Consider the following 18,552-nt stretch of genomic DNA (forward strand, 5'->3'; position numbering starts at 1 on the left):
ACCACCCAACTACAGACAAAAAGGAGCACAGGCGCACAGTGGTGACTGGCAAGGTTCTAAAGTCAGAGGCAGTAACATTTGCTAGCTTTCAGATCCTAGGCCTCGATTTGCTCATCCCTCAAATGGGAACAATAATGGTACCCAAACCACACGACTGTTGCAGGGACTCCACAAGACATTGTAAAGAGCTTAGCACACTGTTAGCATTCGCACATTAGCTGTTATTAATCTTGGTTTTTTTTTTTTTTTAATCTCGTTTCAGCCTGGGGAGAAAAAGGCAACAAATGGCAGTGGGCAATACAACAGAAGCATGTTTACACTATGATCCTCTGTCTAGACCCAGAGCTCGTAAATAAGCTCAATCAGTGCTTCTCAAACTTTGTGGCAATGTTGGGTGTTTTCCTCAGGGCGACAAAGTTGCAGACCTACTATGTGTAACTAGTCCGTGGTGTGCTCCGTGGGAGCTAGCTGGACAGCAGGCCTGTTGACTGCTCAGCAAATATCAGATTGCTATAAAACTGCTGATTCTCTGCTTCTACACCTTTCTCTGCTTCTACACCTTTCTTGTCATGAACTGACAACAGCTTGTGGATGAGTTAGCAAGCCATACTTTTGAGAACGCTGACCTAGACTGTTCTTCCCGCTTTCCCACTCAATTCCATTTTACAGAGAGAGAAAAACCGCCCTTGAGTAGCAAAGCTGAGAGTCTTAAAAAAAAAAGAAAAAAAAAGAAAAAAAAAACGCTCAGGAAACAGCAGAAAACTCAACCCCATGAGCATGATAGGAATTTCCAGAAATAAGATATGGAAGGCAGCAAATAGAGGAAAATAACAGCATGAAGAGTCCAGCTGGGGCTGACCACCTCAGCTGTAAGGATCTAGGGACAAGACTTCAGTTAGCACAACAGGGCAGCCCCGGCTGCCGCCCTGAGGAGCCCATCCCTCCCGGGGTGGCTTCTCTGACCTTGGGGCGGTCTTCCTTTCTCAGAGCCACAGCTTCCAGTTTGGCTTCGTACTCTGCTTGCACTTGGTCCCTCTTCTTCAGAACGCTCTGTGGGAGGAGAGAGGAGAAGCATGTAACACGGGAGTTCACAAAGGAGCCTCCAAGCCCCAGACAGTTGCTTCTTTACCCCATTCCTCCCCAAGTCATGGCACACCCAGGCCCAGCCACATGCTCCCAGGACAGGCTGGCTGCGGTGTGGCACGTGACATGGACTCTGCAGGAAGCAGGGGTGGAAGAGGGCTGGAACCACTCTCAGAGCTGATCCTGAAGGTGACAGGAGCTCTGGGCAAGGACAAGTAGGGGCAACAGTGCCCATCCTCAGCCACACTGACGAGACGACTCAGCTGTGCTGAAATGTGGAGCATGGCAGGTGACAATGCAGGACGTTCTCTGAACCGTTCCTGGAAAAGTCTAAGTCAGGAGAGTGCTTGACTGAATCCAGTTGATTCCTGGTGGACGGACTTGCTCACGGATCCATTAGCTGCTCATGTGTCCCCCAGTCTGGACCAGGCATACAAAGAGCAAAGAGACAACAGACCCTACCTGAGGGGTTCCAGGTAGGGAAGAGGTGCAGACATAGTACAAAGCCGCATCTATATACAAGTCCAGAATCCCTACAACCACACAGTGAGGCCACCAGGGTGAGTGGGAAATGAGCTGGAACAGAGCCAGCCTACAGAGGGCCGAAGCTAGCCAGGTGGCCAGGACCCAACATTTGAGGAGACAATCTCTGTTGGACCCCTGTAAGTACAAGCTCAGCACCTGAACATGAGTGCCTCCCTTGCCCTGCCTGGTTCTGGCTCTGCCACAAGGACCCTACTAGGTAGGATGGAAAAGAATGCGAGCCACAGTCTAGGTAGGAAAGCATTTGTCTCATCCAAGAGCTTCTCCCTCTCTCTCTTTTTCTTTTTTTTTTCTTTTTTTCTTTTTTGGTATAAGGGGCCTGGAAGGCAAATCAAGAGCAATAGGAATTTTCTTTTCTTTCCCACTAACTCAGAAGTCACAAAGTGCTGTGAAAGTTTCTAGTCTCATGCTTTTCCCATAAGCACCTTCCAGCAGAGTACAGAGTCGGGCAGGAAGGAGCCTTCCTTGGCTACACAGTGGGCACCGTGGGTCCCTGATAATGTGCTAAAATGTGAGGAGTGCTTGAAGAGTTGAGTGCGCTTTGGGGGAAACCTTCTAACGGAATGCATCAACACGGGGAACCTCTTCCCCTGAAGTATTTCCTTTGAGAGGTGTTTTACCCTGTGGAGAACATGAGGAAAAGACTTGCAATAGCCTATCTTTTGTTGGCCACTCTTCTCTTTCCTGAATGCTCTGAAGTTCCCTCTCTGGGCTCATCAAGCTGTGAGAAGGGATGTTTGCTGTTCCACAGAACTCTCTGCCCCAGGGGTAACTTCCCATAATCTGCACTTCGATGCAGCGGCCATGAGCTCCACGTGCTCTTTGAACTCTTGAAATTGGCTGGTGCGACTGAGGAGCTGGATTCAGGACTGTGGTTCACTAATTTCAATTTAAACTTTAATACCTAACCTATGGCTAGTGGCTGCCCCATCGGACAGCACATAGATAGATAAAGTGAAAACAAAAAAGTTAGGGGTCCTTTGTGGATTTCAGAGAACCCAGAAAATATTCCACATCTCCTAGCCTGGTACTAGTAGATCATGAAATCATCATCTCTACCCAAACACACATTTGTGGAGACACAAATGTGGTTTCTCTAGGACACAACGGAGCAACGGGGAGGGGCTGACTGGAATCCTCACCACTGCCGTGGACTCCCACCATGGGACACTTCATATCTTACTGGAAAAAGCACAGACTAGGAGTGGGCTGGGCTGTTGCAGTGATACATGCTCAGTCAGTGTGGCAAGAACCCCCAACCAAAGCTAGGAATGCTGTCAAAGCAATGCCTCGGAACCCAGTCAGTACAGTGCGGGCCTTCTGTCCCTCGTTCTGCTTGAGAACTCTCTGTGTTCTGCATCCCTAGGAGGGGAGGGATGGCAGGAGCTTCACACACGGCTAGCACAGAGAAAATGCATCCCCTCTAAAGCCAGTGAGGGGGCCCCCAAGATCCAACCATACTCCCTCCCCCAGTTAGCCAGGGCCCTCTCTGGCCCAGGGGAGGGGAGGTCAGCCTCTGACTCCTCAGCCCCTCCATCACCCCAAGTGACCAGAATGCCGCCTCCTCGTGCACACAGCTGGAGGATTTGCACTAACATCCCCCACGTCACTGGACAGCAGAAAAGACTCACAATGAGCCTGCACAAGCGAAAGGATATTATCTCCATTTTATAGACAAGAACACCAAGGTAGAGCGAAGGGATCTGGCTGCGGCCACGCTGCTAACAGCACAGTGGTGACTCAGGGCATTGCTCGTCGCATTCCAGGACAGCGTGTAATTTCCCAGTGTGACCGTGAGCCCAACCACGCTACGGGTTGGGAAATGTGTTTGAATGAGCTAAGCTGAGACTACCGTCCTTGTTAAAAGCATCTTTGTGCACAGCTGGTGGTTACCTGAGAGGACCAGCCTTGGACCCCCAAACACCACAGGCTATGTTGACAGAGCTGGTCAAACCAGCCCATGGTTGACAGGGCCTGAGCTTGAGACCACAAAGGGGTCCAGACAGCAGCCATGGAGAGGCCCCTCCGTCACTAAGAGACAAGCAAAAGCTAGTCATCACCTGAGCTGCTCACAGAACTCTGTCAGGGTCTTTGATGCTGGTGGATAACATGAATCAAAAGGTGACGTGCATGGGGATACCTTCCTCGCTGCCTTACATCCCTCTGCCCCTTCCCCCATCCCGCCCTCCTCACCCGGTTTCGGCCCTGCCTTTATGTGTCTTCATTCATGATTCAGGTGCTGGGGATACGGCTTGCCTCCATGGAGCTTACATTCTAGAAAGGAGGTAGATCGCACAGTAAAAGATATTAATAGATAGTGGATACAGTAGTGCTGAGTGGAGGAAAAAAAAGAAAATAGGACAGGAGGATACAAAGTGCCAAGGGTCCGGGGAATGGTGGAGTTGTACACAGAGTAGCCAGGAAGGGCCTCAGTGAGAAGTTGCCTTTTAATTAGACATGAGATATATTTTTCTCATATGCTGTGGTTGCTTTTTTTTTTTTTTTTTAACGTAGGACATTTCATCATGATTTTGAGATGACCCTAGTAATCTGGTCCTTCACCACCCTGCTTTTCAAATGTAGAGAGGGAAAATGACTCCTTTTCTTTAACAAATAACAAGTTCCTCTTGGCAAGGAACAAGAGATGGGGAGGGATTTTTTTTTTAAATACTTAAGGAACAGATCGAGCAAAGTATGGATTTTATTTGGATCACGATCTCGAAAAACATCTACAGAAACAGCATCTGAGACAACTGAGGAAAGATGCTAACTGGAAATTTGAGAAAATCTTAAGAGCAAAACTTCAGGTGTGGTAATGAATGTGATTCTTCTTTTTTTAAAAAGAACACTTGCATTTTAGAGATAAGTACTAAACATTTTTGTACAAAGCAATCTGATGCCTGGGATTTGCTTTGAAATAATCTGGGGTGGGGGCAGAAGGGGGTGGCAGGTGGTAGCAGAGTTAGAACACCGTGGATCATGAATGTGTGACTGTTTAGCTGGCTGTCGGCTAATGGGTAGGGCTAATGGGTACGTGGAGGTTTGTTATCCTTCCCCCCCTTCTACTTTTGGGACGCCTCAATTTTTCCATAATAAAAGAGTTAAAACAATGGAAACATACTACCAGTCATCCAAACTGTTAATAACAAGCTAATAATAACCCCTGAACTACAATGACAACAGTGTTTGGAAGTTAAAGCACAGATTCAGTCTGTGGTTTGTTTGGCTTCCAATTTCTGTACTGGATTCTTTTCCAAGAAAATACCACAACTGTCAGCATCAACTGGAAGGTTCAACATTTCCTCTCCACACCCAGAGCTCATGCTCATGTCTTCCGCCAGTGAGACGGTGGGCTCACAAACTTAGAGGATGAGGAAGAGGTAGCACCAAAAGAGCCTCTAGTGCAAAAGGCCAGCAAGCTACCAAAAAGCCACCTCGAGTCCCAAAGGTTTTTAAGCAATTCAAACTTCATTGTAAGAGTGACATTAGGATGCAGGGTTGGGGAAGCAGATAAAAGCAGCAGGAACAGCTCAGCCACGCGCGGAGAACTACAGAACAGAATGGTTCATATTCTGGGATGCCAGGGGCTGAGGAGACCCAAGGGGGGATTCATGCAGAATAATGAGTGTTCAGTAATAAAAAAAATATGCTCAAATGGGAATAAAAGATCAAATACCCAACACAGCACTGCGGTTTGTGTTGGGGTGTCCCTCTAGGACAGTATTTTCCTGCAGATGGGAACATGAGTCTAACCCTGGTCCTGGTGACAGAACTTCTGATTGGATGCACTTAGGTTGCCCCCTTTGACATGCTCTTTTCACATATTCATTCTATCGCAAATGGACCACCTATGAGTTAAATTTTCTAGGGCAAGGTGGGTAATATTAAAATCACACATTTCCCTCTAGTTTTGAAAGATACTTGTTACAGAAAATTTGGAAAATAAAAACATACAAGAGGGGGAAATATCATCTCTTAGGCACAGCCAGTAACACCTCATGTCTTTACTTCTAGTTTTTTCCCTCGAATGACTTCTTTGATGTCTCCCATTTCTGTGTTTTCTCTTCCTGGCAGTCTGTTAATTTTATTGGATACTGAGGCCTGATCCTCTAATTTTCCTATTTTTTTCCCCTCTCAAATTCTCTTTTTGTTTCCCTTTACATGTGATTTTACTTTTTCTCCTAACTCTTCTATTTTTTTCCCATTTCTATCATGATTTTAATACTCATTTCTTTGTTCACTAGATACTAAAAAAAAAAGTCTTGTTTTATGCTTATGACACATCTCTTTTTGAAGATTTTAATGAGTTTTTTTCCTGGAAATTTTCTTTTCCTTCAATGATGTTTCAGGGAATATACATTTTTTTCTTTCTTTTTATTTCATATACATATTAGAATCTTCTCTTAAATATTCAGGGACCTTCTCTGCCCACTCATCCAAGGGGGAGACACTATAAAACTGAAAGCTCTCTGCACATAGAGGGCTTATTGACAATTCTCTACAGGGACTCTGCTGGGTCATTTCATTGTGGATCCCTCCCCATTACCAGTATCTTCAAATCTCTTCTTGCCCTGTTTGGATTTTTATAGAAAAGGCTCTTCTAATCCCTGCAGGGAAGATAGAACGCTAAGAGCCAAGCACAGGAAGAAGACTAAGAGTCAACATTTTGTAATCTTTTACTTTACATCTTGATTTTAGGATTTTAAGCCCCAATCTCAACTGTGCTTGGGATCCCTGGATACAGGGATTGTTCTGATTGTTCATTTTTATATATTTTTCCATCTTTTTAAAACATTTGAGATCATGTACATTTCTACATCCTGTTCCTTCATTTTTTTTTCAAGAAATCACGCCTTTGATACATAATTATTTTTGTTTAGGAAAAAGGAACTCCCCCCCCCCCCCCCTCCGTCCCATCTTCCAAAATGTCTGTTTTTGGTTTCAAAGGCAGTGAAAGTGGCCAACCTGAAGCCTAGTTGCTTGACTCATTAGCTCCACCTTGTGGCTCGTACTGGAAAAGGTGGGCAAGCTGGAAAAAACCACAATGAAAAAACTCACATTTGGAAAAAGCTATCTATTCCAGAACATTGTTCAAAGTATCTCCAATTCAGATATATTTTTTAAAGATTTTATTTATTTATTCATGATACACACACAGAGAGAGAGAGAGAGAGAGGCAGAGACACAGGTAGAGGGAGAAGCAGGCTCCACACAGGGAGCCCGACTTGGGACTTGATCCCAGGACTCCAGGATCACACCCTGGGCCGAAGGTGGCGCTAAACCACTGAGCCACCCAGGGATCACCAGTATGTCCAATTCAAAGACAAACTATGTCTTTAAAACCAAACGTCTGCATCCACATCTCATATCTCTAACCACAATCGCCAATGACCTCCATATTATTAAATATAATGGTTACTGTGGATCATGCTCCTTCTAAAAACATTTCTCTTGGCTTCCTCTACTTTTTTTCTCCTACTACATTACCAATCCTTCTGAGTCTCCTTTTCTACTTGTTCCTCCTCCTAATTAGGTACTAGGCCACTAAATACTGTCATGCCTCAGAGTCAGGCCCAGACTAGTTAGTTACCTGGATCTCATCTCACTAGATGGTCTACTGCCCTCCCATGGAGTTAAATGCCTATATGCAAACAACTCCCAAATTTCTATTTCCACTCTGAACTAAACTCATAATCAATTGCCATGACATCTCTAATGACTATTAGGCATTTTTGAACTCAATTTGATTCCCAACTGCCCAATCTTGTTCTACCCTGAACCTCCCCATCCTAATGAACCGTAACCACAGTCCAAAAGCCCAGGAATCCCCTCCCTTTTCTGACTTAACATTAATACAGCAGCAAGTCTGGTTGGCCTTTCATCCAAAACCTGCCCAAATCCAGCACTGTAGTCCAAGCTCTACCACCATAGTTACTGGCCGCATGGCTCCCTGTGACAATTTTCCTAAATATCTCCCTGACTCCACTCTCATTTCCTTCAACCCACTTTCCACATTGTTGTAGCACCAGGTGTCTTCTTAAAGTGAAAACTGTATCCGGTCAATCCCCCACATTAACCTGAATACCTTCCCTTTTGTTCCTAAGACTAAAATCCAGACTCTTACCAACCATGGCCTTTAAGATGCTACTACTATGCATGTCCTGGTCTCTATCTCTTTGAGTTCACCTCTTTCTACTTGCTCCCTTGCTCGTTGGATTCCTCTCACATCTGCCTTTCTAATCTGCAAAGAAACAAAAAAAAAAGCGCATTTCTGCTTTAGAATCTTTGCACCAGCTATTCGTTTTGCCTATAACGGCCAATCCTCTGATCCTTGCACAGACAACTCCTACATGTTATTCGAGTCTCCAGCCAAAGCCACCTCTTCTGTGTGGCTTTTCCTCACCAACCTCTTCCGGCTCTCAATCCACCCTAGTCATTCAGCAAGATAAGCATGCTCCTTGACTTGTAGATAAACCCATCTCTTAAAAATAACAAGATACAGGTCATGCAGTAGTTACCTATCTGTTAATGTTTCTAATTGACCACAATGTCACATTCAATTAAACAGTTGCTAACCACCTTCTATGAATAAGGCAGTATGGGAAATAAGATGGTTCTACTCCAACCTTCTTAAAGCTTCTCCTACTTGTGTCCTGGTCATAAGGATACCAATACTCAAAAGGCACTGCCTAAAATTTGTAAGGACTCTAGGATGTTCTCTCCCAGCCCATCACTATCTTAATAAATATGTTTTCCCCACACATAGTCTATAGGATGTAAAATCCCATTTAAGGGCTTACCTGCACATGTCTTCGGAGTATTTAACTTGAGTCCCGGGCCTGAGGGTCACTTTGGTACCCCTCCCTCTCACACACTGTTCATTATCTCTCCTTGGCATCCTTGAAATACATGACCTCAGCCATATTTTTAGGACAAGCTGTCCTCGTTGTTCACTGAACATTGTCCATGTGTTCCACGTGCCTGATCACAATCCTACTTTTTCTGTCCTTTCTTTCTACCTTCAAAGGGAACAGAATGTATCCAGCCACAAGTGCATTTCAACAGACACAATTTGAGTGAGACTCAGCCTCAAAAAACAGGAAATGATCTGGTTTGCTTCTTGGCCAAGAGTAAAGACACAGATACAAGGTGACTTCTCATTAGAACTGTGGCCATGGAATAAAGAAAAGATTTGCCAACGGGACTCTATCTCCTCATCTAGCAAATGAGAAAGATAGACAAGATGATCTAGATCTAGGAGATGAAGTCACTCGAGAGACCTTTTCAAACTCAGAGAGGAACCCCAACCTTAGCCCCTAATGGGAGAGGGCTTCAATGATCTCCAGCATTTTCTCCATGCAGGACTCAGCTTAGACCCACAACTACTTCAAACTCCTATGTCACAGGCCTCTCATTCCAAACGATGAGGATGTATACTCACTTTGGTCCACTTGGGGCCATCATAAGACCTCCCCACCAAAAAAAAAAAAACTGGAAGGACTGGCTCAGGCCTGAAGAGCATACTGAACATGACACAACCAGGCCTTCGGCAAGCTCTCAACTCTATGTTAAGTTTTTGTGCTGAATAGCAAAGTCTATCTCACTTATCCCACAAATCAGAAAGTTATTTTTGAAATGGGACTGTATGACTCTCTCAGAGGAGTAAATTTCAGCTAAGAATTCTTAGAAAGCAGCAATATCTACAAGGCAAAGGCAGGGGAGCCACTTAAGACATCTATCCCCCTCTCCCGGTGTCTTTAGACCTGGCCACACAGACCTTGGCAAACATTAGGAATTTGAAATAGTTGAACGTCAGTCTAGTCTTGCATGGAGAAAATGCTGGAGATCATGGACCCACGTAGTCGTGGCTCTGTCATCAATTCACTCTGTCTTACCCAGACTGCTCTGCAGAGACATTTTCCTGTTGGAAAGCATGGGAGTGAGTAGACGGTATTTCCTTCTAACCAGGCTTAGCTCGGCTCACCAATGAGGCAGAGCTAGGGTTTCAGAGACCACCAGTCAACACTTCCTCCTTCCTATGCCCTTCCCAGAAAACACCTCATACACTCCCATTCTCCCAGCCTAATTAACCTGATTAATGTTTATTGAGGCTTAGTGAATGAGAAACTCTATATGCCTCACACAGGGGGTGAAGAAAGTGAGCAAACAAGTGTTTCTTTGATGCAGAACTTCAATTACTCACATAAGCTTATGTCTGTCTAATAATATTTTAATAAAGATGCCAGATAAACCTGAGCTAAATGACAATTTAAAAACCTGCTCCGAGTACACAAATATATTAAGTACTAATATATCTGCCACATGCAAGAACAAAGTAATTTGTATTGTAATATCCCAGGACTGTGTATGCATCAGATTTTCTGTCTGGCAAGGTGAAGGGAGCATTTTGGATGAAAGTTGTGTCTATTTAAGAGACAAATTCAAAGACTACCCAGGGATTGTAGAAATTTACTTTTATTCACAAAAACAGAGGCTATTAACTTTATAAGTAAAGCAAAATATTCTGGCTCATTTTAAGCAAGTCAGGGTGCCTTTTGGTTTTTTGTTTGTTTTGGTGGAAACAGGCTTTTATTTTTTTTATAATAAATTTATTTTTTATTGGTGTTCAATTTGCCAACATACAGAATAACACCCAGTGCTCATCCCGTCAAGTGTCCCCCACAGTGCCTGTCACCCATTCACCCCCACCCCCCGACCTCCTCCCCTTCCACCACCCCTAGTTCGTTTCCCAGAGTTAGGAGTCATTATGTTCTGTAACCCTTTCTGATATTTCCCACACATTTCTTCTCCCTTCCCTTATATTCCCTTTCACTATTATTCATATTCCCCAAATGAATGACAACATACACTGTTTATCTTTCTCCGATTGACTCATTTCACTCAGCGTAATACCCTCCAGTTCCATCCACGTTGAAGCAAATGGTGGGTATTTGTCATTTCTAATGGCTGAGTGATATTCCATTGTATACATAAACCACATCTTCTTTATCCATTCATCTTTCGATGGACACCGAGGCTCCTTCCACAGTTGGGCTATTGTGGACATTGCTGCTAGAAACATTAGGGTGCAGGTGTCCCAGCATTTCATTGCATCTGCATCTTTGGGGTAAATCTCCAACAGTGCAATTGCTGGGTCATAGGGCAGGTCTATTTTTAACTCTTTGAGGAACCTCCACACAGTTTTCCAGAGTGGCTGCACCAGTTCACATTCCCACCAACAGTGTAAGAGGCTTCCCTTTTCTCCGCATCCTCTCCAACATTTGTGGTTTCCTGCCTTGTTAATTTTCCCCATTCTCACTGGTGTGAGGTGGTATCTCATTGTGGTTTTGATCTGTATTTCCCTGATGGCAAGTGAGGCAGAGCATTTTCTCATGTGCATGTTGGCCATGTCTATGTCTTCCTCTGTGAGATTTCTCTTCACGTCTTTTGCCCATTTCATGATTGGATTGTTTGTTTCTTTGGTGTTGAGTTTAAGAAGTTCTTTATAGATCTTGGAAACTAGCCCTTTATCTGATACGTCATTTGCAAATATCTTCTCCCATTCTGTAGGTTGTCTTTGAGTTTTGTTGACTGTATCCTTTGCTGTGCAAAAGCTTCTTATCTTGATGAAGTCCCAATAGTTCATTTTTGCTTTTGTTTCTCTTGCCTTTGTGGATGTATCTTGCAAGAAGTTACTGTGGCCAAGTTCAAAAAGGGTGTTGCCTGTGTTCTTCTCTAGGATTTTGATGGAATCTTGTCTCACATTTAGATCTTTCATCCATTTTGAGTTTATCTTTGTGTATGGTGCAAGAGAGTGGTCTAGTTTCATTCTTCTGCATGTGGATGTCCAATTTTCCCAGCACCATTTATTGAAGAGACTGTCTTTCTTCCAGTGGATCGTCTTTCCTCCTTTATCGAATATTAGTTGATCATAAAGTTCAGGGTCTACTTCTGGGTTCTCTATTCTGTTCCATTGATCTATGTGTCTGTTTTTGTGCCAGTACCACACTGTCTTGATGACCACAGCTTTGTAGTACAACCTGAAATCTGGCATTGTGATGCCCCCGGATATGGTTTTCTTTTTTAAAATTCCCCTGGCTATTTGGGGTCCTTTCTGATTCCACACAAATCTTAAAATAATTTGTTCTAACCCTCTGAACAAAGTCCATGGTATTTTGATAGGGATTGCATTAAACGTGTAAATTTCCCTGGGTAACATTGACATTTTCACAATATTAATTCTGCCAATCCATGAGTATGGATTTTAGGGTATAGATCCTTTACCTCTTTGGTTAGGTTTATTCCTAGGTATCTTATGCTTTTGGGGGCAATTGTAAATGAGACTGACTCCTTAATTTCTCTTTCTTCAGTCTCATTGTTAGTGTATAGAAATGCCACTGATTTCTGGGCATTGATTTTGTATCCTGCCATGCTACCAAATTGCTGTGTGAGTTCTAGAAATCTTGGGGTGTTTGTTTGTTTTTGAGATATAACTGACATACATTATATTAGTTTCAGGTATACAACACGATGATTTGATATTTGTATATATTGTGACATGATCACCATGATAAGATTAGTTAACATCCATCACCACACATGGCTATAAATTTTCTTTGATAAGAACTTTAAACTTATGTATAAAGAAGATGTGGTCTATGTGTACAATGGAATATTCCTCAGCCATTAGATACGACGAATACCCACCATTTGCTTCAACATGGATAGAACTGGAGGGTATTATGCTAGGTAAGTCAATCGGACAAGGACAAACATTATATGGTCTCATTCATTTGGGGAATATAAAAAATAGTGGAAGGGAATAAAAGGGAAAGGAAAGAAAATGAATGGGAAATATCAGTGAGGGAGACAGAACATGATAGACTCCTAACTCTGGGAAACAAACAACAGGTAGTGGAAGGGGAGGTGGACGGGGGGACAGAGTGACTGGGTGACAGGCACTGAGGGGGGGCGCTTGGCAGGATGAGCACTGGGTGTTATGCTGTATGTCGGCAAATCGAACTCCAATAAAAAAAATACAAAAAATTTTTGAAAAACATATAAAGATTTTTAAAAAAGAACTTAAGCTCTACTTTATTATCAACTTTCAAATATACGATACAGTATTACCTATAGTCACCATGCTGTGCGTGATATCCCATGACTTATTACTTATAACTGGACATTTGTACCTTTTGACGATCCTCACCCATTCCACCCACCCCCAACGCCAAAATGTCTTTCTACATTTGTTTCAGCCACAGAATTAAATATGCCATGTGTATGTCTCATTAAAAAACAAAACAAAAAAAAAACAATGTAATAGAGGAAAATGAGTGAGAGATTTATGGAATCAGGAACCATGGTTTTCAGCCTCAGTTCCAGTAATTACCAACAAAACTGCCTCAGGCTATTGATCTCACATCTGAGTTTTATCCTTATCTTCACCATCACTACCATCATTTTCACCTTACAGATAAGGAAATTCATACCATCTCCCTGCCCACTGTGAGATCCAGACCCAATCCTGTCTTTGAAAGTGTTTTATTATCAGCTTCATAGAGTACACATCAGACACTGATTCATTCTATCTAGCAGGAACATTTTCCATTGTCCACAAATTAATACATATCAAGAGCCTTAAAAGGTTCATACCCGGTAAAACAAAATGGAACACAGGTAATGGGTATACGGAAGTTTGTCATACTATTCTCTTTGCTTCTATTGTATGCTTGAAGTTTTCCATAAGGGTTTCTTTTTAAGTTTTTATAACTAGTTGATTCATTACTTTTTACTTCCCTTAAGGTGTAGAATGTTTTCAAATTGCTATGATTTTTCTGGTTTTCCATGTGTACAATCCAAAGTTATCTGATGAGTTTCTCTCAAGAGGTTCCTGTCAATTCTTACCAAGATCCTTCTTAAAAGGGTGCCCTGGATCTGCCCCCAAAAACAGATCAATAAACCAGAGGTCTCCTTTGGGAAGCAGGAAGAGGAGCTACCTTGGGAAGCCTGACTTTTCTCTAGCTGGTGGTATCACATCATAGGAGCCTCTATAGCTGTGCTCTCAAACTAGTCTAAGTGTAGGCTACGTAAGTTTCTAGTGTGGGCATTAAAGCATCTGACCCCATCCTTATTCTGCATTTAAAATTTGAGGTTGGAAATCATTGGTCCTCACAGCTCTTGTCTTTTCTCGTCCGTTGCTGCTAAACCAAAGCCATTCTGATTCTTATCCCATTTGCACATCACCTCCCTCCCCCTCTTTCTTTAAAAGCTTTCAAAAATCCTTTAAGTTTGTTCTAAAATTTTACAGTGATATGCTGTGGGTTGGATCTCTCTTCTTCATTCCTTTGGCAATCAGCATGTCCTTTTAATCTGAAAACTCACATCATCAGCTTTGGAAGATTGTCTTGTATTATTTTTGTAAGTTCCTGCCATCAGTCTTTGTTCTCTCGGTTAGGAACTCTTATCAGACAGATGCTGAACCTTTGAGAGTAATCTTCGCTGTCTCCTATCATTCTTTCACATTCTCAGTATTTTTGCTTTTTTGTTCTACTTTCCAACTACTTGGTTTCCTTCTTTTACTTCCCAAGATTTCCTCAACTCCATCTTTCAATTTTACTCTTCAATTTTCATCTCAGCAAATCGGATTTTAACTCCCAGGAGTTCTAATTAACCAATTGTTCTTCTCCCACAGCATGTTGTTCTTGTTGAGTAGATGTCATATCCGTGAAATCTCAGAGAACATTAAGAGTTTCTTCTACACTGTTTTCCTTCATTCAATTCACACACCTGATTTGCCATGTGTTTTATTTACATGCCTATGCGTCAGTCCGTCTATGTGATCCTGCCCACCCAGGAAGAAATAGTTACTTTCTGAAAGTGATTGAAACAAGGAACGTACTCAAGTGTACTGAAGTGAGCCAGCTCACCTTCATAGAGTCGGAGTATAAAATATATTCCCTGAGCACAGGTAGGAAGTCTTCCGTCATGTCATCTGTTAGCTCCTCCAAGGCTGTTGAGCAGTTGCCAATGCAAGCGGACACGCCCTCCAGGGGCTCCGAGAGCTCCCCCTCCAACGCACTCCACGTGGAGTACACAGGCCCGTACTCTCTCAGCTCCACGAGGTACTCTAAAGGGAGAAGACACACTAATTAAGACTTGGTGGATAATTAAGACCACCACCAGTATTACAGACTCAGTAACAACTGCAGCCAAGAGCTCTCTGCAGTAAGATGTGTTTCGTTGGCCATTCAGCCACCAAGGCTGCTCTCTTAAACACAACATTGTGTATGATTTTTAAAAAATCTCTAAAAACCCATTTTATATAGTCTGGTGACATCATAATGTCACCAGACTTCACCCCATAATGGGGATGCCATGCTTCTGGATGATGGGGACCGCCATGCCTCTGGGGGAAGTGGGCGGAGCTACATCCACCAAATATCTTCAGAAATAACCACTCGCCTACTCATACTGCGAAGCAGTATTTTAGATCAGAAAGGATGAATACCCACCATTTGCTTCGACGTGGATGGAACTGGAGGGTATTATGCTGAGTGAAATAAGTCAATCGGAGAAGGACAATCATCATATGGTTTCTCTCACACAGGGAATGTAAGAAATAGTGGAAAGGACTATAAGGGAAAGGAGGGGAACTGAGTGGTAAAAGTTAGAGAGGGAGACAAACCATGAGAGACTCCAACTCTGGGGAATAAACAAAGGGTTGCGGAAGGGGAGGTGGGTGGAGGGATGGAGTAGCTGGGTGATGGGCACTGAGGTGGGGCACTTGATGGGATGAGCACTGCGTGTTATACTATATGTTGGAAAATCGAACTTATGTAAAAACAAATGGGAAAAAAAGCAGTATTTTAGCAGCAGCGGGGGGTAGAGTTTCACATAGGTTTAGGGGGATCTTTTTAAGGGAAAGAAAAATTCAGTTGCAATGGAAAAATAACAGGATTTTAGGAAATATTTTGATATGGATATGGTCTTACATGGGCAGAATCACTCCCATTCAGAGGTCACCCCCAGCACCTTGGTGTCATCAGAATTTATTCCACATGTTCCTTAGATGTGGATGGTACTGAAAGCTATCTCTAGCACCTGCGGGCCCCATATAATACCATCAGTGGGTAGAGGAGAATGAAAGCACAGGGAACAAGGGCAAGTGTTGATTTATTTCTCTTTGAAAGAAAATCTAGCCCATCATTTGTTACCAGGATTCTTGCTATTACAATAAAATGTTGCCATTTTACCAAAATTTGTTTCTTAAAATTATCGTTCCTATGAATGAAGGGAAGTTGAATCAATGTCTTCACTTTTAAAACTAACGTTGAGAGAGAGAGAGAGAGAAGTGGCAATGCATCGGAGCTGAGAAGTGGCTGTTTGCCTGGGGGAGGCAAAACAGAAGGGCCGAGGAGCAGGGCAAAAGAAGGAGCACAAAATTATACTCTGGTCACAATGACCTCCTCCCCTCCTTGTATTTATTTATTAGTGTTTTAAGTGTGGTTTCATTCTGTCACGCCCGTATTTCTGCAGTTTGGTTCTGCTGAGCACACATGAATGTCATTTCTGCACACTGCTCCCTGGGCAAGATCAAGATCTTGACAAAGGGCTCACCTATTTCTTCTTTGATGATCCGCTGGGCTATTCGATCAATGGTTCCCAGCTTGAGTGCAAACGTATCTAAGTAGTCGCCTATGGCTGCAAACTCAAGGGGTCGACTCCTCAGCTTGTAGCCTCCGGTGACATGCTTGACAGACTCGCCCACTCTGGTCAGCAGCGCCATCCCTTGCTTCTTGTAGGCATTCAGGTCCTAAAGGGTGACACATGAACAAGCAAACTCAAAGGAACACTCGCTCCCACAGCCAGGACTTGGTAAGCCAACTCCTTCGGGTGGTTTCCTCTTGCAAGTAGAAGACTCCAAAAACAAGGTGCTGAGTTAGAGGACTGACCACCTACACAACAGTCCCCTCCCCTCGCCATCAGAAACACCAAACACACCCACCTGTGTGTTTATGTCCCAGACCCCTTTCACCAGAGCTGGACTCCTACCTTTCTAATCAAGTTCACTCACCTGAGCACCCTTTCCTTCAAACCCAACACTATTTCTAACATGATTTCTTGATGTCTCTGAGAAAAAAAAAAAAAAGTCCCTTTCTCTCATACAAAATACCCTAAGTTATCTTTAGGAGCAAAATTCTAGAGTTGAAATTCATTCCATTCATTTATTTATATCCCAACCAAAGCCATATAAAGAAAGGAGGGAGAAGAGGGTGGGAAGCAGGAAACAGTGACAGAAAAAGCAGTGCAAGAAAACCCAAGCCAACGATAGATGTGGTAAACAACAAAACACTTCATCCTGAATTTCTTGGTCTGGGCATACATGGGAAATATTTTGAGCTACAGGATCCATTGTACCTAAATTTAAAATGCATTATTAGTCTGCCAGTCAAAAAAACTTCTTGTCATTAAACTCTAAGAGAAATCTACAGCATCTTCAGGTTGTCTTATGTCACCTACTTGAATGGTGCCTTCAAAAGTGGTTCTACAGAAGATCGGGTGTGTCTGCTCCTTCTATCCACCCTCAATACAAACAGAATACTAACTCCTGGTCCTAGTAGTGCATGTCTACAGAGACATAAGGGTACACGGCACAAGGCCACTGCCTCCTGGTCACCTTGTCTGATTTAGGGATGGAGCAGAGAACAGGACCCATACCTAACATGGAGGTCGACAGCCCCCTCCCATTTGACAACCACAATCACTGGCTCCGTTCTCCACAGCGTCTGAAGTGTAGACTGTTCCTGATTTCACTTCCTTCTTGTTTCTGCATCCAAGGCCTTCACTTTGGCTCTCTTTTTAAAAAAAGATTTATTTATTCATGAGGGAGAGAGAGAGAGAGAGTAACAGAGAGAGAGAGAGAGAAAGAGAGAGAGAGAGGCAGAGACACAGGCAGAGAGAGAAGCAGACTCCACGTGGGGAGCCACGATGCAGGGCTCAATCCCAGGACCCCAGGATTACGACCTGAGCTGAAGGCAGATGCTCAACCCCTGAGCCACCCACACGTCCCTTCACTTTGGCTCTTGGTTCCACTCTTTCCTGGCTACACCTCGCTTCCAAGCAAGGCCCCAGCCCCATTAACCATTCCCTCTCCTGTCTGTATCTTCAACTTCTAATCCTTCCGTGTGTAATGCTCACCCATCTCCAAAAGAGGAGCAATTTCCTCCAGCTCTGCTCCTCTGTTTCTCTACTTCCTTTCAAAATCAGACTACCTGAGAGAATGTTCTGAAGATTCCATCTTCCCTTCTAGCCTCATATACCCTAGATAAAAAACATCCCAGCAGACACCTGGCTTTCACAGGATGGTAACCGGAACCTTGCCATTCTTGGCATTGCTTCCACAGACATTTTTTGGAGTAGGGCTAGATCCAAACGGGCTCTTTGGATTGCAGGGAATCTATTTCAAGTAGAGGCTCAGAAGACAACTCCCAGTTAACCAGTCAATGTACCGAATGAGGTTATTTAGTAGTGTCTATCTGACTGCTGCACTGCGTTGCGCCAAAGCTAAAAAATATTGATCTGAACACAGGTGATACTGAGCGTCCCCCCACCTCTCCCAGCATTACTGGCTTCTTAAAGACACTTCTGGTTGGTGATAAGATCAGACTATCACAAGAAAGAGGAATGCTTCTGTCTTCACTGTGATAGAACACATAAAGGGCTCACAAAACCAAATTACTCAAGGTGTGTTAAAAGAGGGGGAACGAGGTGGGGGGAGATAGGGAGTTCTTGTGGTATCACACAGCACACGAGATGAAAAAGTTCGGGAGATTAGTTGTGAATATACTTGATGCTACTGAAATGTATGTTTTAAAATGGTTAAGATGGTAAATTTTCTGTGTATTTTGCCATAATCTAAAGAAA

General features: G+C 43.3%; 1 protein-coding gene across 2 annotated transcripts in view; it reads right to left on the reverse strand.

Annotated features, from left to right (window-relative positions):
* Positions 1-18,552, reverse strand: part of SNX30 (sorting nexin family member 30) — a 107,992-nt gene that overhangs the window by 17,699 nt on the left and 71,741 nt on the right. For both annotated transcript variants that reach the window (XM_055302247.1, XM_055302248.1), the window contains exons 5-7: positions 16,246-16,441; positions 14,556-14,755; positions 964-1,050 (exon numbers count right to left, since the gene is read on the reverse strand). In XM_055302247.1, coding sequence (XP_055158222.1) covers positions 964-1,050; positions 14,556-14,755; positions 16,246-16,441 — 483 coding nt within the window. The remainder of the gene's footprint in view (positions 1-963; positions 1,051-14,555; positions 14,756-16,245; positions 16,442-18,552) is intronic.

This window comes from Nyctereutes procyonoides, unplaced genomic scaffold, assembly GCF_905146905.1.
Source record: "Nyctereutes procyonoides isolate TBG_1078 unplaced genomic scaffold, NYPRO_anot_genome, whole genome shotgun sequence".
Classification (NCBI taxonomy): domain Eukaryota; kingdom Metazoa; phylum Chordata; class Mammalia; order Carnivora; family Canidae; genus Nyctereutes; species Nyctereutes procyonoides.